We start from the raw sequence: 27635 nt of genomic DNA on the forward strand, positions 1-27635 counted from the left end.
AAGTCCCGCTGTCACATCTTCTACTTCCGTGGCATCAGCAAGATGAGGCACCTGCACACAACAGCAGCCGAGCACGAAACTGGCTGGATGCGACTTTTCATGCGCAATAGATTGGAAGGCACGGGTCTGTAAATTGGCCGGCTAGGTCACCTGAGCTCTCTCCACTCTGTTTCTTTCTTTGGGGTTATGTGAGAGATCGTGCTTACATAATCGAGACGGAAGTCAGATTCGTTCAAGGCAAGGATAACGGATGTGTGCCGCAGAATTCCGGCGTCGGTCATCAAGAAAGCCACTGAAGATGTGATAAAGCGGACCCAGTACTGCATAGCTGCAAAAGGAGACCTATTCGAACACGTCCTCTCGGCAGCAGCTGGTGTTCAACGGAGCTTATGAATTCATAGATAATAAGGGCACACTGAAATCTTATGTTTTTTTATTTTGCAGACCTCCTGATTGCCAATACGGCTCATTTAGAAGTGGTATATCTACGTTCTTGAACGCATCAACTTTGCCTTTTCTGTACACGTGAGTCGCTTGCCGGTCTGCTTATTTCGCTTTTATTTTTTTCCACAAGCCTGTTTTTGCAACACGTATACACTCTAATGAAAAATAAAACCATGACTTTAATTTAGCTTTGTCCCGAAGCAAGTTCCTGGCGCGAAGTGTACCTGCGCGCGCACTCTTTCGCTGCGGTGCGAGCAAAGCCGGGATTTTGAAACATTTCTGTGCCTATTACATTGCTTTTCGCATATCGTGCGGGGTCGGAGCGGCGCTTCGACCGCGTTACCAAGAAAATTTAGCGTCAGTTGTAGTGTTGTTGGAGTTTCCAACGTGCAGGCGAAAGTGCACGCTTTCAAAAGTGTGTAAAGGGGGAATAATGGCATACTTGCCCTCCCCGGCTTCTGACAGTGGGGGGCAAGTGCTCCCCCCCCCCCCCGCCTGTCCCCCCAGTAAGTATACGCCAATGTCCAGAGGCTGCCATGTCGGACCTAAAGCCTTAAGACGTCGACTAATGTCACGCATGACCCCGTATGCCAAAGCCATGGAGAAATCTAACAAAACGAGGTAAATCTATTAACGATTCAATTAGGCTGTTCCGCAGGACGTGATTGATTGTTCCGCAGGTCTTTAGCACATGAGAATGTACGGGTTCCGTCAAGTTTATCCTCGAGGTCTCTATCGGGCTCTACATACGCGAGGACTCCTTGATACGATTCAGAAGTGCGAGTGCGTTCTTTACCACCAGGCATACTTCCCACACCGCGGGTTTGACCTGCGCCGACTTTAGACATCATGTCGGCGGTGCCGCGTTCATTTCACACCGGATAAGCTTACATGGAAGAATTGGGTGTGCCCCCGAGGTGCCCAGTTTTCTACGCTCCCATGTGTTCGCCGCGCTGTCGACGCTGTTTACTTTTTCGAGCGCGAGCCCCTTCCCCCGTTCGCCTTCAAGATCTCCGCTGGGTCTTTTCGCCGAGCCGTTAATTAGCACCGATGCACGGAAAAAGCGCCGGGGACGGGGAACTCGTAGCGGCACTGCGGGTCCTGTCACTGCCAGCGGCGGATGAAGGCGCCCGAGCGAAGACCCAAGGCACCTACAGCCGGGGTCACTGGCCCTGCAGGCAGCGAATGCACAACGGGCAAAGAACCAGTCGAGATTGATACCAACAGCGTTACACGCTATGCTAGATACGCAGCTTCTATATAGAAAAGGCAACGTTCAGTTGCCGTACACTCTTAGGTAAAGTTACACCCTTTGGCTTGCCCCTTCTGCCACACAACAATAATCGTTATCTGCCTTCATGCGTTTCCTTTCTTTAACGCTGCGAGCCCGGAACTTTCCAGTAACGAAGGGCACGCGCGTTATCAGAAAGGGCACTCCAAAGGGTGTAAACTGTTCTATGCTGATAACGCGCGTGCCGTTCGTTACTGGAAAGTACCGGGCTCGCAGCGTTAAAGAAAGGAAACGCATCAAGGCAGATAACGATTATTGTTGTGTGGCAGAAGGGGCAAGCCAAAGAGTGTAACTTTGCCTAAGAGTGTAAGTTGACTTCCTCCTACAGTACTCCATTCTTGTGCTGAACGAGAAGGAATCAGTGTGTTAATTGGCGCTCCCAGGGCAGAATCATGCTCTTTGGTAATGTTATTTACGCGCGCAGGCAGATAATCCAAATAGGCGAGTGCCTTTCATTTTGATATTAAGCCAGCCACGGCGCCCTCGATGTGTGTCATAAAATGCGCTGTTGATATTGGGCTCATCGGAGCATCTACAGACGCATGCATACAAAATGATCTGAGATTAGACATCGCGGAAAGTGAAAGAATAGCGCGCCTACCCGCGTTGTTGGCGTGCAGATTTTCTATTGTCTTAAGATTTGCGTATTTAGAAGAATAGTAAAACTGGGATATTCACTCAACTTTCTTTGAAGTTCTTGGTATGCAGTGTATTTCTTCCACTCTAAGCCATTGTGAACGCTGGGGGAGAAATGCAAAAGCGCCCGTTTACTGTGTATTGCGTATGCGTTAAAGAACCCCAGGTGGTCACAATTAATCCGGAGCCGCCACTACAGCGTGCTTCATAATCATATCGTGGTTTTGCCCTGTAAAACTTCACATTTTTTTCAGTTGTAAAAGCTTTGGATTATTTATACTTTTTTCTAGTTGCACTGTTTTCTCGTTTAGTGTTTTTTTTTTCTTCACCTACGATTTTCGCATAGCGGGTTCCTCAGTAGCCAAATTCCCCATATGGTCGCAGTCATACTAAACAAGAAACAAGAAAAACACGAATCCTGAGAGTGTTCTCTTGCTCTATGTGCTTCCGACTTCGGCACGCAGAAGTGAAATTCAATACCATTTTTATAAGTTGTAAGAAAAACGTTATCTGCAGCTATAAAAAAAAGGAAAAGAAAGAAAAGAAAGAAAGAGAAAGAGATTCACCCTGCTTTTTAATGAGTCCAGAAGGCGAAAAAATTCCTCAGGGTGAATACACAAGAAGCAGCATGCACATGCCAGGACTTCATGAGAAAGCTTGCTTGTGCAGGGGTGTCACTGTGTAACACAAGCAACCATGCTTCTTCTGGAGCACAGCAAGTGTCCGCAGGAAATCGTGTTTAGCTTCAGGTCTTAGTGACAGCACACAAGTGATGGCCTCATTAGGGTTACTGGTTAATGGTAACTAGTACTGCAAACTAAATTTGCTATAATTAGAAACTGAACAGTGTTTCGCTCTTCGCTGTTCTACAGCTTGGATAGATAGTTCTACGCAAACTCAAAGTAGCAGCCCTGCTCCTCCTTGCGTTTTCTGCTTCAGATGGACATGAGGGTTTTGACGTAGAAGAAATGACATGGACAAATACTAGTTTCAGTATCCTGATTCCCGTCAGGGTATCCTTTTGGGATTTTGAACGGAGAATATAGCCCCATCACAGTCAGGGCAGCACAGAGAAGCCAAGCTCCTGTGTAACTCTGCTACGGCTTAGGTAGTCCCACCCTGACACCCCCCTCCCTATTCCCTTCCGGCAGAGGACGAATAATCTAGAACGAGCGTCGCGTCGCCTATCTGCTCCGTCGAGGCGCGCTGGTGACGTGGCGTCGCGGTGATGCCCTCTCCCTCACGCAACACTTGGTGCGCTAGCGAAAACAGCAGGTGTTCAGGTTCGCCCGCTCTGCTCCGTCGAAGTGTGCTCCCGACGTGGCGTCGCAGCCAATGGGAATTTAGGTGCCCTTTTGCAGCTACAGAAGCCGGCTTTGTTGCTCAATGGCAATTTGATGCTCTCGCTTCAATAAACATATTTCAGACACTACTACAAGGGTGTTTCAGCGAACTTTTTCGAAAATTCTTAAAGGTCGCCTGTGGCAGATAGCAGAATTCTAGTTCATGAAATGGTCTACTCGAAGCGGTGGAAAATACCTGAAAAAAATTTGAAATGCTTAATCAACCTATTATCAAAATTTCACTAATTAACTTTCTAACTAATTAGCTTATGGTGCATATTGCAATTTACAAATTCTAGCCGTGGAGTTCGCAAGGCGGATCCACTTGGAACGAATGCTTAGGATGACACAAGTTTCGAGATAATAATTCCCGAACTTTTCGGGGAAATGCATTGGCGTTCCACTTACTTTTGTGCTGGAATGCATAAAACGACGTTTTAACTGGGACTGGGACGCCAATGCACTTCTGCGCAAAGTTCGGGAATTAATATCTCGAAACTAGCGTCATTCTGAAAATTCGTTTGAAGTGGATCCGCTTTTCAAACTCCACGGCTGGAACTTGTAAATTGCAATATCGGGCATAAGGCAATTAGCTAGAAACATAATTAGTGAATTTTAGTTAATTATTCGATTATGTATAAAAAAAATTTTGAAGTAATGTCTGCCTCTTCGTGTAGACCACCTCATGAACTAGAATTGTGCTACTTGCCACAGACAACCTTTAAAAAACTTTTGAAAGTGTTTGAAACGCCCGGTACATACATACATACATACATACATACATACATACATACATACATACATACATACATACATACATACATACATACATACATACATACATACGTACGTACGTACGTACGTACATACATACATACATACATACACACACACACACACACACACACATACATACATACATACATACATACATACATACATACATACATACATACATACATACATACATACATACATACATACATACATACATACATACATACATACATAAATAGAAGTTTAGTCAATGTATGTAAGCGCACGGTCATATACGGGTGATCATTTTTGAGTTCGATGGAATTTTAAAAAAGTAGCCTGTTGCACGTAACATAATTCCGGTCCATGGATGGATGGATGGATACAACTTTCTTGTACGTCCGGCAAGGTTTAACGCGACCCGGGCTCAGTCTCCCACGTGGGAAAAGTCCATGAGCTGGATTATTCAGATGTGGACATTACTTACACGATAAATTGAAAAGATATTCAACTAATTAACAAAAATACACTAATTATCTTTCGAATTATTTTCTTTGCGGCACGTATTGCAATATACGAATTGTAGCCGGTGAGTTTGCAAGGCGTATCCACTTGGAATGAATTTCCAGAATGATGCCAGTTTGAAGACATGCGCCACCAAACTTTCCGTAAAAATGCAGTTGTTCCACTTAGTTTTTTAACAAAACGCTGTTTTACGCATTGAAGCCCAAAGTAACTGGAACGCCCGTGTATTTCGACCCACACTTTGGGAAATAATGTGTCGAATCTGGTGTCGTCTTGGAAGTGAATTTCAAGTGGATACGTCTTGCAAGCTCACCGGCTCTAGAGTTCGTAAATTGGCCTAACGTAATTAAGAAATTTACTTGATAATTTTGTTCATCAGTTGAACATGTGTTTTGATTTCTGGGGCTCATAATGTCCGCCTCTTCGAATAATGCAACTCAAGACAAGAATTATGCTATCTGCCACGGACTATTTTAAAAAATAATTTACTCGCCATCCCGGCCCTGCGAAAGTGGATGGGCAGCGAAGCTATTGAAAACCACCACTACAACGGCTCAGGTGAGCATGCAATGTTTTATTGTTTTAGAGTAATGACAGTAATGGTAATTTTGAAATAACCTTTAAGTGGCTTCCAAGTCACTGCGGGATTATCGGCAACGAACGGGCGGATCACGCTGCCCGCTCAGCCCATACTGAGGAGCGCCACGTCCCAATTCCTCTTTCTATAACTGACGCAGCACGGAAGCTCCGCCTACTTGCTCGGCAGTGCACCGTGTCGCAATGGAATGAGCCACATTTAAGAAACACGCGACTGTACTCACTTGATCCCACACTAAGTCTTCGAGCGCCATCACAGCTTCGCCGTAGAGACGCCACGCTTTTATATCGACTTTGGTTGGGCGTTGTCTTTACCAAAGGCTATGCATTCTGCATAGGGATGACCGACAGCCCAACCTGTGACCACTGCGGCCATGAAGAATCAATTGGCCATATTTTGTGCGCCTGCCCGCACTACAGTCCACAGAGGGCATGCCTTCGACACGAACTTGACCAACTGGACGACCAACCGCTATCCGAAAAAAGAATTCTACAACATCGAAAGGACCTACCGTCACAGAAAAAGGCCGTGCAAGCGCTATTGCGCTTTTTGCGATCTATCGGCCTGTGCGAACGAATTTAACTGGAACGCAGTTTGTGTGTGTGTATCCATGTGTGCGTATTTTTCCCCCTTTTTTTAGCGTTTTCTTCTCTGTCATCTTTCTAACCCCTATCCCCCATCCCCAGTGTAGGGTAGCAAACTTGAGACTCATATCTGGTTAACCTCCCTGCCTTTCCTCTTCATTCTCTCTCTCTCCCTCTGGACAGCACGGCGCCGCCCATAGTGGTGCTGCAACAGCCTTTAAATCAGTTGCTAGGCTGGTTATTTTATATACGAAAGGCTATAGGGATATCCCTCCCCACGTCGCAAGCTGCCGTCGCCGCGGCAGGTTGCGCAACAGTAATCTTTACCGGGAAGCGTATGCGGAAAGCGCTACGTCCTTCGCATTGTAATCAGGGGGGCCTTGTCATCAATTATGTGGTTCGGATTAATGTCTTTAGCTTGTCCTTTATTGAAACGTATACTCTTCTGTATGTTGTATGCGTGATTCCAAAGAATGTATGGAATGTTCGCTTCACTTTGCTGAGTGAGAGAGAGGGATAAAGGTTTAATGATACGAAATGCAGAGAGGTAGGCCTGAGGTACATTCCTCTAGCCAGCTACTATGCCCTGGGGGAAGGGGAAGAGGGAAAGAAAGAGGGAAGAAAACGGCGCACGATGGGTGACGATGATGGGGAAAGATGTAAAGCACATAGTAAGCTATTTGGACAACTTAAAGCCTACAGTCCAGGCCCGTGCTTCTTAAAAAATCCAAGCAAGGCCTGGATAGCCTCAAATAACGTCCTGCGACAGAGGTGGGCTGCCGAGGCGCGTAAAGACATTGTTGAACTTTTGACGCTCTTCCACGAGCTGGTTTGCTGATTGCTTGTAGCCTCTGCCCTATGAGGGCACGAGCGATTGCATTTGTTTGCTTGCTTACGGGGGTATGAGCCATTGCAGATGATGATAATTTCTGCTTACGGACGGACACGAAAAATGCCGACCACCAAGCGGCCAACAGCTTCGCTGAAAAGTTACATAAAATTTAAATATGACCACCCTGTATATACGGTCAACATGATGACCCAACAGTTTTTTCTTTCGTTTCGCTCCCGAGCGGCACGCTAAGAGGGCATCCGGCGGATTGTATTTCGGCGCTGCTTCAGCTCGAGCGGGCGTTTCATTCAGGGTCGTCGCTCGCTGCCGACTCAGGTGGAGGGCCGGTGGACCCGAATGCTGCGGCACGCTGGGTATAGCGGCGGCGCCCCCTTCCCTCCGCACGCATCCCGGGGCGTCACGAATGGGTCCCGATGGCACGCCATTCTGCAGGCTCTGCTGCGCTCAGCAAGCCGCCGCACCAGAACGGGACGACCCGGTTATCGCGCGTCGCTTTCCTCGCAGCAACGGCTCGAGCGTGCGTGCGTCTGTGCGCGCCTCGCGAGCTGGCCGGCCGCAGGCCTTGCACTTGACACGCGTTCCGAGGCGCGGCGGTCGGTCAGGAGAAGCGCGGGGTGGAGGGATCCGGATTTCCCCTGGAGCGTGACTCGATTCTCTTGCGCTGCTGTGCCGGCGTCCCGCGGCCGAGATTATAAAGCGCGGGCCTCTCGAGGGCAGCGAGAAGTGACGCTCGGGACTCGGCGCTACCTCGACAACAACAACGGCGCACGCCGGCGCTATTTGTGCCCGGTGTCAGGCCGAGTTGCTGGTGGCCTGCTGGCGGCCTGGGAGTTGCTGGTGTCGGAAGCCACGCAGAGGCATGTCGCGCATCGAAACCTGAGCTCCCCGTTCTCTCTGCCTTTGTAATCCGCTGCTGCGCAACTCTTGATTATCGGAGAGAGCGACCCGGTGGCTAAAGCGACATGGGATGCCGCCGCACATCGGACAGAAGCTGGCTTCTGGTGAGCGCCTTTGATATTCGTACCACCTTTTCGTCGCTATATGGTCGAATGTGTGAACATTGTTATTTTCTACGTTTCCAGCAACACATTGTGGAGTGATATGTTGTAATAGGAAGGTGCTCCTCCTACACTGCTGTGCTCTAAGCTGATTGAAGGCAAAGTCTCCCCTTTCTTTGAAACGCTGTTGAGCGTGCATGAGGTAAAGACTTGTTTCCACTTAGCGTCGCTTCTCCCCCTCCCCCGTCGCCAGACCGTTCATATATCGTGTGTCCCGGCTAATGTCGGCCAAGCTGTTCCACCCAAAAAGAAAGATAAAAAGAAAACATATTGCAAGATACAATTATGAGACCTACGGTTCTCGGTTGTCAGAAGTCTTACGATCAATCACCGTCGGTCTTAAAATGGTATCTTGCATCTTCATTTTGATACCTTTTGATTTTCTTTGAACAGCTTGGCCAACGTTAGCCGGGACGCCCATATATATATATATATATATATATATATATATATATATATATATATATATATATATAGCAAGTATCCCCAAACCATCAGGCCCCATCCACAAAATTTCCAACAAAAGTGCAGGGCCTACACGAGCAAATATGGTTTGCTCCGAGCATACAATGCCAAGTCAAACGCACTTTCTTCTATGTAGCTGACGTTGTTGCAGTGTCTTATTTAAATGTACTTGACGGCATTCGTTTGATTCCCAGAGAATAGAAGTGCTTCGCCGCCCCAACGCGTCCGCACCTCTAGTCCACGACCAGTGGACTCCATTGCATCTTCAACATGAATGAAACGTGTCAGCACTACCACGACAGGATGCGCACCTTCCGTATTTTCGAAAATAATCAGTTTCTTTAAGGCATACTACTCATTCAAGCGGCAACTTTACAGGAGTGTAGAATCGCTTTCTTTTGGTATTTTTTTTTACATCTACAAAAGGAAAAAGAAATATTCCCCTTGAATCTGAACCATAAAATGTATTTTTTTTATACTGGTTCGCGAGTAGTGTGCAAAGAATCCTGGCGCCAGTATGACGCGCCCTTTCTGAACGTCGATAGAATCACCAAGTTATCCTACTGCTGGTGGCGCAAAAGAAGTGCGTTGAACTTCCCTCACCTCTGGCAGGAATTTCAGAGCACTTCTTTCCATGCCTGCGGGTCTTTAAGCAACACGTGGTACAGATGTATGGTGTGTGGACACGTCATAGCCGCGTTCGGTTGTTGATCCTTCCTGAGCAGATTGTTCAGTAATGTGACATGTTTTGCTCACGGACATAAAGAAAGAAAGAAAGAAAGAAAGAAAGAAAGAAAGAAAGAAAGAAAGAAAGTTGTGGAGTTTAACATGCCGAAATAGCACAGTTCTGGTTACGAAGGGCGCGTATAATGAAGGGCTCTCCGGATTGACTTTCACCACAAGGGGTTATCTGACGTGTACCCAAAGCAGGATGCGCGAGCTTCTTTCCTGTTTTTTTTTTTTTTTTTTTGCATTCGCGACCCCCATCGAAATACAGCCTTCGCGGCCGGGAATCGAATCCGCGTCCGCGTACTGAACAGTGCAACGCCATAAGCACAGCGCCAGCGCCGCGGATGTTCGCGGACATATCCGCTTACATAATATAAATTTTACTCAACATTGGGCCTACGATGACTGATGAAAACTAGATACCCCGTCGCAGAAATCACTTTATTGCGAGTAAGCTCCACAATGAGTGAGTGAGTGAGTGAGTGAGTGAGTGAGTGAGTGAGTGAGTGAGTGAGTGAGTGAGTGAGTGAGTGAGTGAGTGAGTGAGTGAGTGAGTGAGTGAGAATCACAGAAAGGCTGTTACTTTCGGGAGTAAACTTATCTGGGAAATACTGCACACTGCATGAACTCGAATGAATATGCCTTTTCATGAACTTGCGACGAGCAATGCCTACGAATAGACGAAGGCTAGGAACGAGTGGGGCATAACAGGAACGGACACAGATAAATTACCTCTAAGTATTTTAGTTTTGGATGGCGCCCGTGGTACACGCACTAGAAATGAAATTACTTTGCCGTTGGTCGCGTATTCTGTTTCACCTCAAGTGTCACTTCCAAAAAAACGGACTGCTAGAAACTAGCGGAAGTTAACACATTTATAAAATATAAAGACGCCAAATAAAGGGACACACAAGAAAAGAGAACGGGACAGGGCGCCTTTTAAATATGGCGCCCGAAAGCAGGATTTCAAGTCACGTCCTCACGCTCACAAGTGAGGTACTCTAACCACTTCACCACAGCAGGTCGGTTCTGCTTTTCTGCTGAATCCTGCTCTGTTCTGAATCCTGCTTTCGGACACGATTTTTAAAACGCGCCCTGTCCCGTTCTCTTCTCTTGTGTGTGTCCGTTTATTTGGCGTCTTTATATGTTATAATAACCATCTACCAACTAGCCCAACAAGAAGTGCTTTTAAGCTATATTAACACATGTAGTTGTGTTTTCTTTCTTTCTTTTTCATTTCTGTTGTTGCTGGGCTTGTTTGCTTGCTTTTTACTCATTAATAAAAAAGAAATTTGGAGCAATGATTCAGAGTATTTCGGAATGCGTTAGTGGTTTCCGAGGTTAATGACCGCACGGGTGAAGTGACATGATTAACTGTTTTACTGTGAACCGCACTTATGAGCTGTAGACTGGCGCGTTCGTGTTCGTTCATTTTCAGTTTTGTTGAAGCAAGGCATGACATCGAAAAGGAAAGAAAAAGAAAGAACAATATTTAACTATCATGTACAAAAAGGAATGTTCTAGTTTTGGCTAGTTGTTGCAGTCAGGTACACCTGGAATCGTACCAATGATTGTGCGCTTACAAGCCCAACGTAAAGCACCACGCCACAAGCACTTCGCGCAACTGAAAGAAATATACTTGCACAGGACGATGACAAAAGCCCGCAATCTTCCGTCCGATTCAGCTTGTGCACCAGAAAAATGATTCAGCTTTCTCGATTTTTATTTTGTCAAAATTCCGCTTACATTTTACGGTTCTTAGCTCCACCCGAAATTCAGTTTCAGTTTCAGTTTATTATTCTTTAAATACAATGAATGGGTGAAAGACAATGTACCGACGATATCCACTAGCTTTCTTCCTTCGAATAATTTTTGCGTCGACGTTGCCTTTCTTTCTTTCTTTCTTCCTTTCTTTCTTTCTTTCTTTCTTTCTTTGTGTTTTTCAAAATATCTGGTTCAGTAATTTTTGTTCATGCTTAAACGTGCTGTAATGACGGCAAGGACAGCCCTCCGCTGTTCCCGCCGCCCTCTCCCCCTTGTGGCGGCTACGGCTGAGCGCTCCGGCAGAGAGAGAGAGAGAGAGAAGAGGATGACAGTCGACTTTCCCGCCAGCACTCGAGCCGCTGGAGACAACACGGATACGAGTAATCGGCTTGGATGTATACAGAGCCGCCTATACAGGGTGTCTCACGTAACTCGAGCCAAGAATATCAAAATGAAAGGCCCGTCGGAACCGAATAGAACCGAACGCATACCATTCGCAATGGCTTAAGTAAGTCAGGCAATTTTTCCGCCATAGTTCCCTAATTAATTAGGTTTAATTACACAAATCTTGAATTTTTGGCTGAGAACCCCTAGTATGATATGCAGATTTGTATAGCACCTTCAGAAATCACCGATCAAGTTGTTTCCTGCACGATACGTCTCAGTAGTCCTTTATTCCGGGTTGCAAAGCAACCCCGCGAAAAAAAAAAAAGAAAACAGTCTTCGACTTTGGGATTCACGTATGTAAAACAAAAATGTAACCGTTTCCTTTTTTGTAATGAATAAATTTGATTTGATTATATATATATATATATATATAAAGCACGTGATGGAGCGCTTGCGCAGTGGTATACCGGGCTGCTCTCAAGCGTGCGTTCGGTGAACAAGGTCGGCTCGGATGACGGCGCAAATGCAGGCTGCTGGCGGAGCGCTGCCGATGCGATAAAGAATGCCCTGCCCCTTACTCGTCGCCAGTCACGATGCAGCCGACCTTGTTCGCCGAACGCACGCTTGAGAGCAGCACAATACCACTGCGCAAGCGCTCCGTCACGTTCTTTCTTTTTTTTTCTTCATATTTCGCGGGCTTTTTTGCAACCCGGAAAAAAAGGACTCGTGAGACGTATCGTACAGGAAACAACTCGATCGGTGGTTTCTGAAGGTGCTCTACAAATCTGCGATCATACTTGGGGTCCTCAGCCAATAATTCAAAAGTTGGGCAATTAAACTTTATTAATGAATTGGTTATGGGGAAAATAAATAGAAATGCCTGAGTTACTACAGGCCAGTACGAATAGTATGCATTCGGTTCAATTCGCTTCCGACGCGCCTTCCATTTATAAAATCTTGGCTCAAGTTACCTGGGACACCCTGTATACGACTGCTACAGACGTGCTGGCTAACGGCTGTGTCATCTACGGAATTGCCCAATGAAACAACTAACGCTGTTTAGGTATACTCACCGCAACAAATTTACGCCTTCGAGCGCATCATTTCTTAATAACGAGGGCTTTCGAGACGCACTCGGCTATTCGCTTGCATTGGTAATCGTCAATGGTTTCTGAGCACAATTTTTTTTTCGTTTCGTGTCAGCCCGCCATATCGATCTCCTCCAGCTTCCACAATCGCGCCATACGCTACAGAAATACAGTCGTTATAGAAATAATTAACAGGGATAGCAAGCGCGAAAAAAAGAAAAGCAGACCACTCGATGGGGCTCCCGCGGCAATTTGCACAAGAATAAACTTACGCTCGAGCGTAAGGTGCTGAACAAGCATCGCTTCAACAGGGACTCGCTCGTATACAAGTGAGTAACGGCTCTTTGCTTCCGCCGCTGCAGCCCTCGCATCTTTGGGGTTGAAAGGCAGAAACCTCCCCGAAGCGAAACAAGTCTAATTAGTGAATGCAAGCGCTTTGCATGGGCTCTTTCAGCTGGCCCTTCAGATTTAGCGCTTTGAAGTTTGCCCCCGAATCACGCCTCTCATATTAAAGTGAGAGCGGGGGCAGCTGAATAAGCTGTCGTATGCCAGAAGATTTGCATGCGTGATACTGTGGCTCACCTTTAACACTGGGATGGCGTAAATTAAAATCATAGCTCCGGCTAGCGTGGTCCCTCCGCAGCCTGCAGCATTTAAATTCGTGGTTGAATTCGCACCCGTGCTTTCTTTGGGAAGCAAGACAGAAAAACCGTTTGATGAAAAGATGAATCGCCGTCTATCCTGTATCCGCGGCAGTTGGTGTAAGCATCAAATGATTCGATCTTCTCGTCAGAATGTGCGTCATATTCGCGGGCATTCATAAAAGCAGTGTGCTATACGCTTGTTGTTGTCTTCTTTTCGATGTGGCTGACCTGAGCCCTTAGCGTTGGCCTTAGCTAGCCACGAACTGCGCGCACATCGCTCAGCTCGTGGCTAGCACCGTGACTGCTTGTCCAGTGGAATTAATGCAACACAGCGACATCAACATCGCACATGCTATTAAAGCGAACAGTTTCTCTTGGTGCTTTCGCCAGTTTTTGTGGTCGGTGGTTGGCGATTGTCGGGCTGTCACCGCCGACACAAAGACGCTGTTGCAAAGGGCGGATTCTGTCGCTCAATCGAGCTGCGGGTCGCGTTCGTCGTTGAACGTCGACAGTTATTGCTAATTGATACGCATGCGCTGTCACGCGTGAGCTTTGCGGTGTCTCAAGATTTACATTCATTGGGACCGGGCAGCCTCGTCCGCGAGGTCATTATCAGCAATGCCGGTGTGTCCAGGCAGCAACTGAAATGCAGTGTCATGCCCTTTATCAATAACACGTTGGTGGCCTTCTCTTGCATCATATACTAGCAGCTCATGAGTCCCGTCATGTATGGACAAATTGCAAACTCTGAAGTGCTGCCTTAGAGTTACAAAATATGACCCTTTTGCGAGATTGCTCTTGGAGGAGATATTTTAAAGCAGCACACGGGGCAGCAAGCTCTGTCGCCAATGATGTCCAATGGAACAGTTTGTTTTTAAATACTGGGGTATTACGTGCCAAAAAACAACGACATTACTGTAATGAGACACGCCGTAGTGGGGGACTTTGGAAATTTCGACCGCCTGGGGATCATTAACGTCCTTGCATGCAATGCACGGGACACCGTCGTTTTTTGCATTACGCGCCCGTCCAAATGCCGCCGCGGCGGCCGGTATTTGATCTCGCGAGCTTAATTGTGCTTCGTAAGGCAACACCATAGCCGCTAAACCACTACAGCGGGTTACGATACCGTTTGAACTTGATTGTAATTAGCATAGCGGAAATTACAACGGCAACTGTAGATAAGACCGACCCATTGCTATACCGTATAGATGTGTATTCATTCCCCATATGGTTCAATCCCTTATGAAAATGGTTATGTCCTTTATGTTTACTGTATGTTTCCTGCAGTTCACATGAGGAAATGTCCTTTATGTTTCCTCCATGTTGAAATTTGGCCACTGCTTTTATGTTTCCTTCATATGTCTTCCCTTTATGTATCCCTTATGTTACCGTACTTTATGTTTCCTCCATGTTGAAATTTGGCCACTGCTTTTATGTTTCCTTCATGTGTCCTCCTTTTATATATCCTTTATGTTACCGTACTTTATGTTTCCTCCATGTTGAAATTTGGCCACTGCTTTTATGTTTCCTTCATATGTCCTCCCTTTATGTATCCATTATGTTACCGTACTTTATGTTTCCTCCATGTTGAAATTTGGCCACTGCTTTTATGTTTCCTTCGTGTGTCCTACCTTTATGCATCCTTTATGTTGCCGCAGTGATTAAATCCTGTATTTTACGTAGACATGCTTAGATGAAGAGTTCCCTGTACACATTTTATATTTATAAACTTTTCCTTGAGTTAAAAAGTTTTGCATTGGTTTTCATTGTAAGGTTACTGTTCCCTACATGATGCGGCGCACGGACTGGAACTCTGCTATGGCAGAGAAATTCATGCCAATTTGTTCTAAAATTACAAACTAATTAGACTTCATAGATTATTTCAGTCTAACACTTGGAGTACCACTGTACGTTCCTCACTGCAGTCCTGCTGTTGTAGTTATGTCTTTGTTACTAATTTAAAATGTAATGTTTGGATAGAAAGATCAGGTTGGATCAGTGCTTGCGCTTTTAAAAGAAAGTTTTGACTATAATTTGCAAAGGTTTGTCTGAAACTACGAACAGTTTATTGGACTATCTGGATGTTACTTCAATTTGCCACGCCTGCTCACAGCAGACCTCTGGAATGTGGTGCTTGGGTGAGATCTCGCAAGGCACCTGAAAAACAAAACAAAAGCCAATCTTTTTCACTTATTCAAAAATATTCATATAAGCAAGAACAGCCTGGCCTGTATGCACACAGCTAAGAAACGTGGAGCAGTCAAAAACAGCTCATAAAAACATCAGGGCAACACAGAAGTTTTTAACTAATTGTTGTTTGAAACACTGAGCTGCCAGTCCACTCAGGTATTAAACTGCTCACAAATTTTTTTAAACATTACTGCAGCAGCTGCTAAGTAGTACATGACATTTAGAACTGGGCAACTGGCCAATAAACCTTTGTGTGCTTGCTTGTACAGATGTCTCGTAGTTATATCTCAAGAGGTTACACTGTTATATGGTAAAATTCAGGCGGGAATAAAACCAGCAGCAAACATCAGACTACCAGGGAAATTATCACCAAAACTTAACTATCTAGTAAATCAAACGAACAATTGATTATGAACGGTCTAAAACCTAGGCCGCGATTATGTAGCGATCCCTTTTCCGATGCTACTCCTTTGCTCATTTATCTGACCGACATTCCGCTATCGTTATTAACTAGAACAGCCAGCCGTGGAAGGTGGGTTATAAGAGAGGCAAACATCGAGCGCAAAGCATCGCAAGAAAATCGCATCCCTTGTTAGGCAGTGCTACAAGCCACTGTCTTTAACAATCGCAGGAACTGACATCCTGTTCTTCGGATGAAAATATTAATGAAAACGAGCGTCTGATTGACATGCCTCGAATAAAAAGAAATTTCGCTGTTGTAATGTCGGTCTATATTTGCCCTACAATATAAAAGACAAATACGCGAGCACGTCGAAGAACACTAGCAATGCAGACAAGTTCTCGGGAAGCTGGACTTCAAACTGAACACTATCAATAAAGTAATCTTCACACAATCTAATATCTGTTCAAGTGTCAAACATCGCAGTCGCGTGCCAACTCGCGATGCCCGTGACACATCGACATGCATTACACACGTAACTTGCGGAAATTCATCTACGGAAGAATTTCTTGCCGGGAAACTACCGAGAAAACAGTAACTTTCAGCGTTTACGTAAATATTTGCCCATTAAGTCCCAACAATCAGCGGTGGTAGCACATCACTGCATAAAGCAAGTAAGCGGTGAGAAATAATACATTTCACAGAAATTCCCCTCGTGAAACGCTTTGCTAAATGTGCACAGCAACGTGGTCAACATACGCTACGAAAGTGTTCTGTTGTCGTTCCACACAGCTTACTACATGAACCATAAGCTGCGAGAATGCGCGCAAGCGTCAGACCTGCTTACCTTCAATGCGGTCGGCGAACGGCTCCTTTGTCTCGCAGGCACCACGCGACGACGCTCTTCCCGGCGCGAACACGGTCGAATTGCCGATGAACACCAGCGCACGAAAGCAGAACTTTCAACAAATTCTTCCACGCACCAGAATTCGAAGCCACAGTACCACGTATTTCACGAGCGAACGCGGACAGGCGAGAACAAAGGCAGCTCAGACGGGCGCTGTAGTACACATAAGACACAGGCGTATCACAGGAAACATAAGGCGAATGAATGGCGTTACACGAGTCCAGAGGTTTCCTGATGGTTAATGCACACGATACGGATCACAGTTTGTTTAGGCAGTTCGAAAATATGATTCAATTACCGTGTAACTGCAACGAGCACTCTCACCGCGCACACCAACACAACGTGGCCCAACCGTCACACTGCGGCAGCGCCGCTCTGCGGTTAACAAGTGAATTTAGCCTCCGAGATCTACATTTTCTTTTAGAGCGGGCATTTTGTAAAAGCACGGCCTTCGAGATTTAAAAAAAGTCGTAGCTGGAAGGAAGACTGGTATTTAAACACAAATTATTGAGTTTAAAGTGTCTTGGTACGCTGCCTTGTTCTTTTAAAGTATATACAGAGATTTCAGACGAACTATGCGCGAACTTTTGCCGACGGACACGAGCCAATCAGCGTGCATCATGTGCAGCTCCGTCTCCTTGCGCTGGCGGACGGTGTGCGTGCAGCCGCGATAGCTGTGAGACCCACCGATCAGAAATTCGGAATCACCACACATATACACGCTTCTTATGGCGCCCAGTGGCGTGTTTTTGAGAATGTCAGGCCTTATCTTGAATAGGTGGAACCATATTTCCTCGTAGCGTAAGGAATAAAGACGACAAAATGTGGCGCTGGCTGGCTTGCAGCGGCAGCTGGAGCTTTGGCCAAAGTGAAACAGGCGTACTGCTTGCATGCTCGCGTAATCAAATACCGCCATACTCCACACACAATTTTCATACTGAGCCAACTCACAATTATAAATTATTCAGTTGTACGCCCAAGCAAGCATTTACGGGATCCGCGCTGCCCTACTTCTACGCCTGCTAATATTGACACAGCAAGGACTCGTACTTCCGGTCAGCGCGAAAGCGACACGGACAATAGGAAGAAACAGAACAACACGGCGCTGTTTCTTAGGAGTGTTTCTTCCTTGTTTCCGCGTTGCTTTTGCGCTGTTGCTAAAAGTACGATGAATCGTAACCAACTCGCCCACTTTGCTATCTCGCTACAGCAATCACACGCAGTTTTAAAAAGAAAGGCACTTTTAGCATCGACCACCGGTTATGCATTGGTTAGTGACCATACTATTGTGTATAATCTGTGTGAGTAGTAGAGGAAAGGTATCATGACAAGGCCGAGGGCTGAAAAAAAAATTGCGTAGAAAAAGCAACATGTTAAAAAGTGCTTCGAAGACCACGGTTTTGAGGTGGAGCAGTGGCAGCGTCTCCCAATGTTCGAGTTTTTTTTTTTTTCAGTTTAGAGTATCAGAAACGTTATAGATAATCAATTTCAGTACATTCTTTCGAACTAAGCGTTCTGAAAGTTAGCGGCAGCTCCAGTTCAGCTTTGGAGGTGGCAGCGCTTGCATTTCCCGCTGACGGCTGCAAAGAAATCTTACGAGGGCATTATAGAGACAATCGTAATGCACGTATTAGATATTTATGTGTAATGAGGCTATCATGAAGCGAATATAACACCGCGAACAGCTACTTAAATGGTTGTATAGTCGTATAAACGGCGGATTGGCCGCGGAGGCGTCCGCCTCTTTTTCGGTTCATGTAGCGCAAGCCATCGAACACTGCGCGTCGTGCCACCGCGTCTCCAGCCGCCGTGCAATTGTTATTTGTCGTGAGAGATTATTCGCTGCATGAGCCTTTTGTGTACGTATGTACTGTTGATGGCGCGTGGTGATCAATACAGCCAAGATAGGGAGGGGGAGGCAGGTGCTACCCCCCCCCCCCCCCAATTTCTTTTACTGTGATACGCCAGTAGTTAAAGTTAATACACCTTTCATGTGGACGATCTATCTGTAGCATGTGTAAAAAGATAATCATTGGGCGCACTCTATGTTACCTGGAGGTGCACTCGAGGGAGTACACAGCTAGGTAACATAGAGTGCCCACACAGGTAACATAGTGCTTATATATAAGCCAGATATATAAATTAAGTAGATTATTTCCCAAACTGGAGGCGAAGCGGAGCATCTGAAAGACGCCTGCTATGAGAAGCGTCTTAAACATTCAATCAACTATATTTGATGGTCTAGCTGGCACAAAACTTTAATAAAATTCTTGCATATTAGGTTATATACTGCAGATTTCTGCATCTGACTTGCTACTGGAGAATAGCAGGTTGAAAAAGTAAGAAATACTTCATATATTAAGAGAATGCATAGCATAAATCATTACATACACCATCCTATTTCATGGCATGCTCAATTTTCCGCACAATATAGGCACAATTAGTGCCGGTTGGCATGTCTAGTGTGAGGGGGGCAAGCAGTGCCTTTTCCCTGAATCTGCCAGTGACTAACATACAGTACAGATAGATCTAACTGTATTTGCAAAAGATGCTCACTGCGCACATTCTGTTACCTACATGTGCACTCAAGTGCACATGTAGGTAACATATATAGAGTGCATGCGCACCATATACATGGATTAATGCTCTATGTTACCTACGTATGCACTGAAGTGCACACTTAGGTAACATCCCGCCGTAAACACAAAGGGCACACCCTACAATAATTATAATAAGGGTTGTTTTCTTGGGGCAAATGAAAGGATAAGTCAAGATTTAGTATTACAATGACTCTGCAGAGTGTATCAATGGCTGTCACACTGTACAGATATATCTGCCTGTGTTATATGTACAGACAGTTGTTATGTGCACTCTATGTCACCTACATGTGCACTCAAGTGTACACTCAGGTAACGCAAAGAGCACACCCAGTTAACATCCTGCCGTAAACATAAAGGACACATCCTAGAGGCATAATAAAGGTCACTTCCTCGAGGTATACGTTAGGATGAGTAAACATGTGGTACACACAAAGTTGGCGTCCCGGAGGTCACACAAAGGACAAGGAACCATAAAGGTCACATAGGGCACAAGAAGGAAACATAAAGGAAACATAAAGGCAATGACCGTTTTCATAGGGGATAATAGCAGCGTTGTTTCAATGCTATTCTCGGGTGTTTGGTCTTCGTTTGAAGCGGAGCTTTCTTCCCCTCTTCTCCCGACATTCCGGGCGCTGCGGCTGTGGTCTTGCTCGGGTGCGCCGCTGGATTTCTTGCGACACCACCGGATGGTGCCCGCCTCCGCGGAACCCGGCGGGCGCCGCCGCGTTTCACAGTTTGTGCGTGTCGCACGTGCTGTGCTTGCTTCCCTATGCGACAACAGGGCGGATTTTCAGCAGTGCCAAAAAACAACGAAATTTACACAGCGATACACAGCGATTTATGTTGGACTGTAGAAGTCGCGTGCTGGGCTGTGATAGTGTAAGCATTACAATCGTCCATAGCCTCAAGAGAGCGCTTGGAGCTGTCGTCTCCACCGCGTGCTGGCCCCGTATGCAGAAGCAGCACGTATGCACGCGCGAGAAAAATGGCTCCGAAGCGTGTAGTCAGGTTCGAAGACAGCCAGGCCCGAAAGAAGCGTCGTGCGGAACAGGAGCGTCTTCGCTGCGCAGCGAATTAAGCGTGGTGCACACCGCGAATGTATACATACAATCTATACCTACAATTATGAACTTAATTAAATTTCGTACAGCTCCATAATTCACTTAAAGTGTAACACTCCTGCCACGATGCGATGTGCCATGTATGGCAGTAATGATGCTCAACCCTCTCAGAGATTATGAACAAAAACGCACAACAACGCCTCAAGCAAACACGTCTCCTTGTGTGTTCTGCGGAGTACGTAGACAAACAGTAGTGATGCACGCAAGGTAGCGTTTAACATAAACTCTCCACTCTCGTATTGGACTAAACGTTGAAGAAATTGCACATTCGCCGCCATCGTCACCGTTAATTATCGTCAGTCTAAGCAAACAGCATACATAGTTTCGCTTAGATTGATTCCCACAGTGCGTAGCATCCGTATATTAAAAAAAAGATATTTAGGTGCATCTGAGCCTATTGGAGACACCCCAAGTGATATGAACGCCTTGCTACAAGTGTGTATCTTGATTGAAGGCAATCTTGATGGGTGACAATAGCTATCGAAAATGTGGCCCGAGGTCTATGCGAGAGGGCCGAGGGGTGCTCCGGAACGCGGTAAAGGAGACGAATTTGCGCCCAGAGACAATACACAGCGATTTATGTTTGGATCGAATGATCTTTAGCGAGTACGATAGTTGAAGATGTTAAAGCACAACCAGGAAGTCCTACACACGATCGGAGTGCGTGACCTTTTAAGCTATCCACTAAGCAAACATTCGACTTGCACGTATTGGGCAGCATGGGCAGGCTGCAGCGTAAGAAATCTCAGAAATAGAGCTATGTATAACTGAAGCATAGAGCGTACATATGTTCTCTATGTGTTTACACACCTGGATCTAAGAACACGGGCAATAGACGACAGTTATCTTTTTAAGATACGCGCAATGGAGGGTCCACAAAACATTCCGGTCGATTATTACACAAAGGAATCGATCAGTCTTTTCATAAGTTTTGTGCAGTCTGTTGATGCAGACGGGGTATAGCGTCATTGTTTTACGTAGGCAACTGAAGTGCACTTCTCGGTTCACACAGTCAAGCGATATGTCTGGAAGTAGACTCATGTGAGGGTTGCATGGTGCCTGCTAGAGTAGCGCACGCACCTGTAGGCTAGTAACCGCAGACGTCCGAGGGGAAATGTCATCAGCATATATTGAGAGGTAAACTGTGTTTGCTAAAATTTCTGCGAGGCCGATAACGACCATATTAGACAAAGCGTAGATTAACATTAACAACAACCAAAAAGAGAAAGAAAATGACCCACGTGTTACGAGGGACGTTCCGAAAGTAAGGTTCGTCCTTTTTTTTTTTTTTTTTGAACGAGAACATGGTACACCATGTGAAATTATTATTATTATTATTAATTTCACATGGTGTACCATGTTCTCTATCAAAAAAAAACAAAAAACAATCGCCATAAGAATCCGCGCCCCGTTGCTGGTTCAACGACGGAAGGAGCGTCAGCGGTGGAGAAATGACGCATGCGCAGAGCGCCGAAGAAAAGAGACTAGCAGCAGACCGGCGTGCCCGCGGTTATTCTAGTACAAATAACGATGGCAGACAGACGTGTGCTCACAACGTGGTCGCCAGTGGAAGTGTGTGTTGTTATCCGGTATGAAGTGGCACGTGGGACTATATAGTGTGTCCATCATCCATGAACGCCTACAGATCGTGTACGGCGACGAAGCCGTGTCTCAAGCCTTGCATCGCAGGACACCGAGTTTTACCAGAGTGGCACTTTGTGAACAAAAAAAAAATTCTCTAAGTGCGTTTTTTGGGGATATTTATGGGAGGGCTCAAAATTGCCTGCAGTCTTCATGAACAAGACTATTACGTTTACACGTGCTTACCTGACATCACGGGTGTGCGCCAAATTCGCGCGGGCTCAACATGGCGAGGAATCATGTTCGCCATGCTGACGAGGGAAGCCTTAATGGGGTACACGGTGTTAACGATGACATCATGATGGACAAGCTATACGCTGTTGGAACAATTAGAGGCATAGTGGATGCGGCATTCTGCATTGCATTATTGTGCGCATTTTTACATATCTCTATCTTGTATTGCTTCTGCCCTTTTATCTTCTTTTATTCATGATGGCAGAGTACGGGGAACCGAAGACGCAGAAACACACATTTCCCGCTTTCCACAGCATAGGATGATCAGCCGCAATTTACGCTGGCTAACCTCCCTGTGTTTCCCTCTCTTTTTCCTCTTCCACCAAGCGAGCGTTTAAAAAGCAAGATATTCTACAACCTTTATCAGAGCTCGCCCAGAGTTTCATGATTTAAGAACGAACCGAGGCCGTAGCGCAGGAGAACATCGTCGCTCGTGAACCTAGGTGTGATTCTGTATCACACACGAAAAGAGCTTTCCTTTCTTTGTCATGGTCTCTATTTCTTTTTTTTTTCTTGAACAGTTCTCAGTAGCAATGTGAAGCTTGGAATACATGGGGGGAGAAAGTATATAAATAGAGCAGACGGAGGGGGCTATCACTTCCGTAGTAGGTGTTTCCGGCAATCGCTGCATGTCCGTAGAATGCGGTGCCATGCACTGTACATGTTCCTGCGTCCGGCTGTGCGTTGCGCGCGCGCCTGGGCTTCGATGAGGTATAAGGTCGTTTGCGAAACGTATCGATAAGGTCGTTCCGTAGAACAGATTGGCGGGACGACCGCAGGCAGCGGCGGCCTCCCGGCGACTCTGCCACTTTTTCCAGCTGCACCGCTCGCTGGCCGTCGACAGCCGGCGGCGCTCCTGCGCGGCACCACTTCCGGAGCAGCGAAGGGTGCTGGGCGCCGATGGACGAGCGTCCCTCGAGACACCATCCATCATTCGCATACCTCTCGCCGCGTCCGGCAGTGGGGCGACAGCGCGGATTCAGTCGCACGGCCCCTGTCGGCCACGGTCCCGACGGACGCGCCGCGATCATGGAGGCGCGTCGTTGTTGGCGCATTATACGGTACGAAAAGCGCCGGCACGGTCGTAACTGCGCACGACTCTGCCATCAGAGCAGTCCATTCATCGCCGCAGGATTGCCTCGGCCGCGTATCACGGTGCCTTTTTTCGGCCCGCTGAGGCGACTTCTATACTGGCGCGCTCCTCGCAGGTGCATACCGCACGTTCCTGGGTCAGGCCGCCACTTATGAGGAGCGCTCGTGTGTCTCCTGCGTGCAACGGCGCCCAAATCAGGGGCGTGCCACGCGTCTTACGCGCCTGCGTGGGCGAGACACCTCGTGCTCGGCTCATTAAGGCGGATGCCGCGGAGTCCGCTAACGACGAGCATCCTGTGGTCTCTCTCTGCCACATCTCACCCCACATTTTAGCTACATTGTCGGCTTACCAATTTTTTATTGCCGCCGACAGCGCATACCATGGCTCGCAACAATCGCGTCGAGCGGGCCATTTCCAAGTGCCCGTTCGCTGCAGCATTGATCGAAGGGTAGCGGCGCCAGAGGTGTGGAAGCCGAGCACGTCGAAAGAAGGCGAAATGAACAGGAAGATTGCTCTGCCACGAAAATTGTGCCCTAATGAATCCAAAGTGCACTACATCTGGGAAAAATCGACTGACCCAAAGAGAGACCACTAAAAAAATTGGAGTATTATGCTCTCAGGTAATGGCCTTGATTCGAATATGTGCGGCAACAGTTCTTGCGCTACGTTTCGAAACGCTTATATGATCTCGTTTGACACTATAGCATGAACATATTCTCCGGAATCTCTCAAAGCATTACAGATTATAAGAAAAGTTTTATTGTAGAATGTTAAACAGCTTAATTATGACCCTGGTAAGAATAGTGACATCATGCAAGCGATAATTATAAATCTACAAGCCTTGTTATTGTCGCCGGCTCGTGTGATAAGCTACTCCGTTCATGAGCGAAACTATTAATTTTGTCTCGGTTTTGTGGCGAAGCATTGTGAGCGCAGCCATCAGCAGTCGCGTTCGCGGATGTGTGCCCTTCAGGATCACAAAATTTTTCCTTTGCATATCACATTATACTGTCAGATTGGACGCGATACCCAATCAACACGGAAACTCTAAATAAGGGACTCTGTAACTCTAAGAGATACATTCCGTTGCTGACTGACTGGTGAAAGTAGACTCAAGACATCCACTCATTTCCTTACACTCATGCGATCTTTATTTTTATGCTGTAGACTTACACTTACCTTCTCATAAACATACGTTCATTGTCTCAAATGTCCAGAAGAAATAAAATTTCTTCCGCGTTGCTCCGTCTTGGGTCCTTCTCTAATTTGTCCCTTTTCCATTAAAGCTTAACATGCAAGCAGAGGCACTACGTTAGCTCTGCGTAGATCTCGGTGCCAAGTTCTCTGCACGAAAGTATGAAACGGGCGCAAAACAGGATGAGGAAGGTACAAAAAAGACAACAAGAGCGCTTGAGCGTATTGTATTCAGCCTGCATACATTGCTGCGTTTTCTCTCTCCTTCTTCGTTACGCCGTCGCCTTTCTATATTTTTGCGCTTTTTCTATATTTTCCCTGCGTGAGACACCAAATAGTCCATAAACGTTTTTATACGCAAGAGTTGTTTCTCCCTTATCTTTACTGATCCCTTGTCTAATCATCATTTCTTCGAGAACGTAGGTTTTTTATCGTGTGCTTACGACATTCCCTCATTCTCCCCTCGCCAGGCTTTGGTGTGCGGCGCTCTCCTTACCACGCACAGCGGTGGCCACGGCGCGTTTGCGTGGACGGTGCGCAACCCGCAGCTGCTGACCACGGACGTGGTGCGATTCCCGGCGGAATCGGGACGAGCCGGCGCCAAGCGCGAAGCCACGGTCTCCACAAGCGTCATGGTGTCGCCGGCGGCCGGCGACAGGCCGTTCATGTCCAGCGGTGGACTGACCTCGCTGGCTCGGGCGCCGTTCTCGCCAGCCATCGTGCCCACGGACGGCCTGGCCGGCGCCACGTACCGCGCCAACTACGACCTCGGCTTGTCAGGACTGCGCGCGAGGCCCTGGCACGCTGGCGGGTCTCTCGGGCCGTTTAGACCGAGCCGCTACCCGTCCCGCTACGCCGACTTCCCGTCCAGCTACATCGCCGACAAGATCGAGTCGTACCTGCGCAGGCCGACCTGCCACGGACCCCGTTGCCACCCTCGACGCAAGGGATTCCCAGCCTACTGGAACAGGAGGCCGCCGCCGCCGTACTCCAGGAGAGGCTACTACTACCCGCCGCCCGCCAGACGATACCCGTTCCCGCCGCCACATTATTTCGCCTACGAGGACCACGTTGGTTCGGGCAGCAGCCCCCCCAAGACGACGCTGAGCCCGTACCACAACTACGGAAAGCGCTACCAGAAGCGCTACTACGCGTACTACTATCCGACGGGATCAAAGTACGCATACGTCCCGTTGCCGCCGTACAATGACTAGTTCCCGTGCTTGGGTCTATCAAAGCATTGAATTTTTAGCGTTCTGCTCTTTCTTTTTTTTTTTTTTGTTCTGCTGAGACATATGATGCTATCCAATTCGCACGTTCTGATCATAGATAATTAACGATGACTGTTGTGGTTGTAACTGTCGTTAGATAGCTGAACGTCCGAACTGGCTTCAGCCTGCACCGGAGTAGATCGAGAGAATATATATTTAATAATGAATCGAAGCCTATTAGGTAAAGCGGCCACCGGGATTAAGGTGAACTATGACTCACTATGGAAGTCTCGAGCGGAAGCTCTATAATGCGTTTAGTGCCTACTTAACGGTATCCCGTGGCATGGCTGATCCAGCGTTCGAAGGACTAGATTCACTGACGGCAGGCTTTGTTCCGACAGCTTACTAGACTGAGGTGTCTGTACTTATAAATATGGTTAACAAGGCACAGGACATCTCTACTAACAGGAAAATGTAAACGGGTAATGTGCGATATGCTTAAAAAAGCGAAGAATCTCGCATTCATTAAGCCATGGGAGCATACTATATGAAAGAGTGCATGTCAGACATATTACCCGATGCTGGTTTTCATTGGGATTTATTACTTACTATGCCTCGATTCCGTCCTACTCAACGGGCTTTGTACATGTGAGCTGGAGTATGTCAACTGCACCATATGGATAATGAGAGTAGTCCACTGTATGATTGCTAACTCGAGCTCACCATAGCATTGTATGGGTTGAACCTTTGTTCGAGATTAAAACACTAAATAGTGGCATTATTGCTGATGTAACAAAATATAGGGTAGTAAATCAGTATATTATTTATTATACAGAAGTGACCAAAGAACATCAAAGAGGAATATTATGGTTAAGATTCAAATAAAGAGAATTTGGATGGTTCCATCATCTTTGTGGTGTTCAGCTTGCTTCATTTTGTCATCTTTGAGTTAAATCATATGTTGAGTTGACCAGAACAACGTACAAAACTGACAATTCATTTTTGACACCTTGCATGTCGAAAGTGGGCGCATCTAAAAATGCATGTAAATATGCACCCACTTTCAACGTCACACGGAGTCTCCTCATGCAAGTAATTAGATTTTAGGCTTCTCTTCCCCACCACAACTATTCCCACATGGGCTATTCGTCGTAGTGGTTGTCTAATAGTGTCCCGTTTAATAAAGGGAATGAATGAATGTGTGTGGTTTAGTGGCGCAAGGGCCAGAAATAAAGGGGAAATGAGACACCCACCCGAACGTAGCTAAGTGCTACAAAGGAAGCCCGTACGGGTTCCTCGAAAGAAAAGCTTGGCACTTGAAGAAAAATTCGTCCTAGTCTGGGACTCGAACGCGGGACCACCGCCTTTCCGGGGTAACCGCTCTACCATCTGAGTTAACCTGGCGGCTAGCAGATTTTCTTTCGAGGAACCCGTATGGGTTTTCTTTGTAGCCCTTGGCAATGTTTGGGTGGATGTCTCATTCTCCTTTTATTAATTACGTCTCTCTGCCTTGCGGGTTTCCGCAGAGCTATTACGTCAGTGTCCCATTTACTTTCATCGCCAAAATATGCCCATTTTCTCAACAGAACGATCTGGGGTTCTGGCTAGCATTGCCCATTTAGCGCAGTTAAATTAAGCAGGAGTTTTATCACGTCGCGTCAGTTTGCGTTGCTTTCAGAGCCGAGTTGTTTCTGGGGAAAGAGGAATCTTGCGTGTGACGTCCGCTGTCACGCTGTCCCGTTGTTGTCGGAATCGACCTTCAATAGCCACTCTCCCGGTTGTTCACATTAGTCATTCTGTTATACTCGTACAGAATGCGTGCCATCATTTGGCCGCACAAGAGCTGCAACACAGCCTGCATGTCAGTCTGTATCAA

At 46.7% G+C, this 27635-nt stretch overlaps 2 protein-coding genes across 2 annotated transcripts in view; one reads left to right on the plus strand and one right to left on the minus strand.

Annotated features, from left to right (window-relative positions):
* Nucleotides 1-27635, minus strand: part of LOC126548314 (substance-K receptor-like) — a 619244-nt gene that overhangs the window by 83758 nt on the left and 507851 nt on the right. The gene's annotated exons all lie outside the window — the stretch shown is intronic.
* LOC126547606 (uncharacterized) lies at nt 7634-26667 on the plus strand. The gene is made up of 2 exons (XM_050195500.2): nt 7634-8031; nt 25019-26667. The coding sequence occupies exons 1-2, from the start codon at nt 7993-7995 to the stop codon at nt 25760-25762; spliced, it is 783 nt and encodes a 260-aa protein (XP_050051457.1). The 5' UTR covers nt 7634-7992; the 3' UTR covers nt 25763-26667.

The sequence above is a fragment of the Dermacentor andersoni genome, chromosome 1, assembly GCF_023375885.2.
Source record: "Dermacentor andersoni chromosome 1, qqDerAnde1_hic_scaffold, whole genome shotgun sequence".
Lineage (NCBI taxonomy): Eukaryota > Metazoa > Arthropoda > Arachnida > Ixodida > Ixodidae > Dermacentor > Dermacentor andersoni.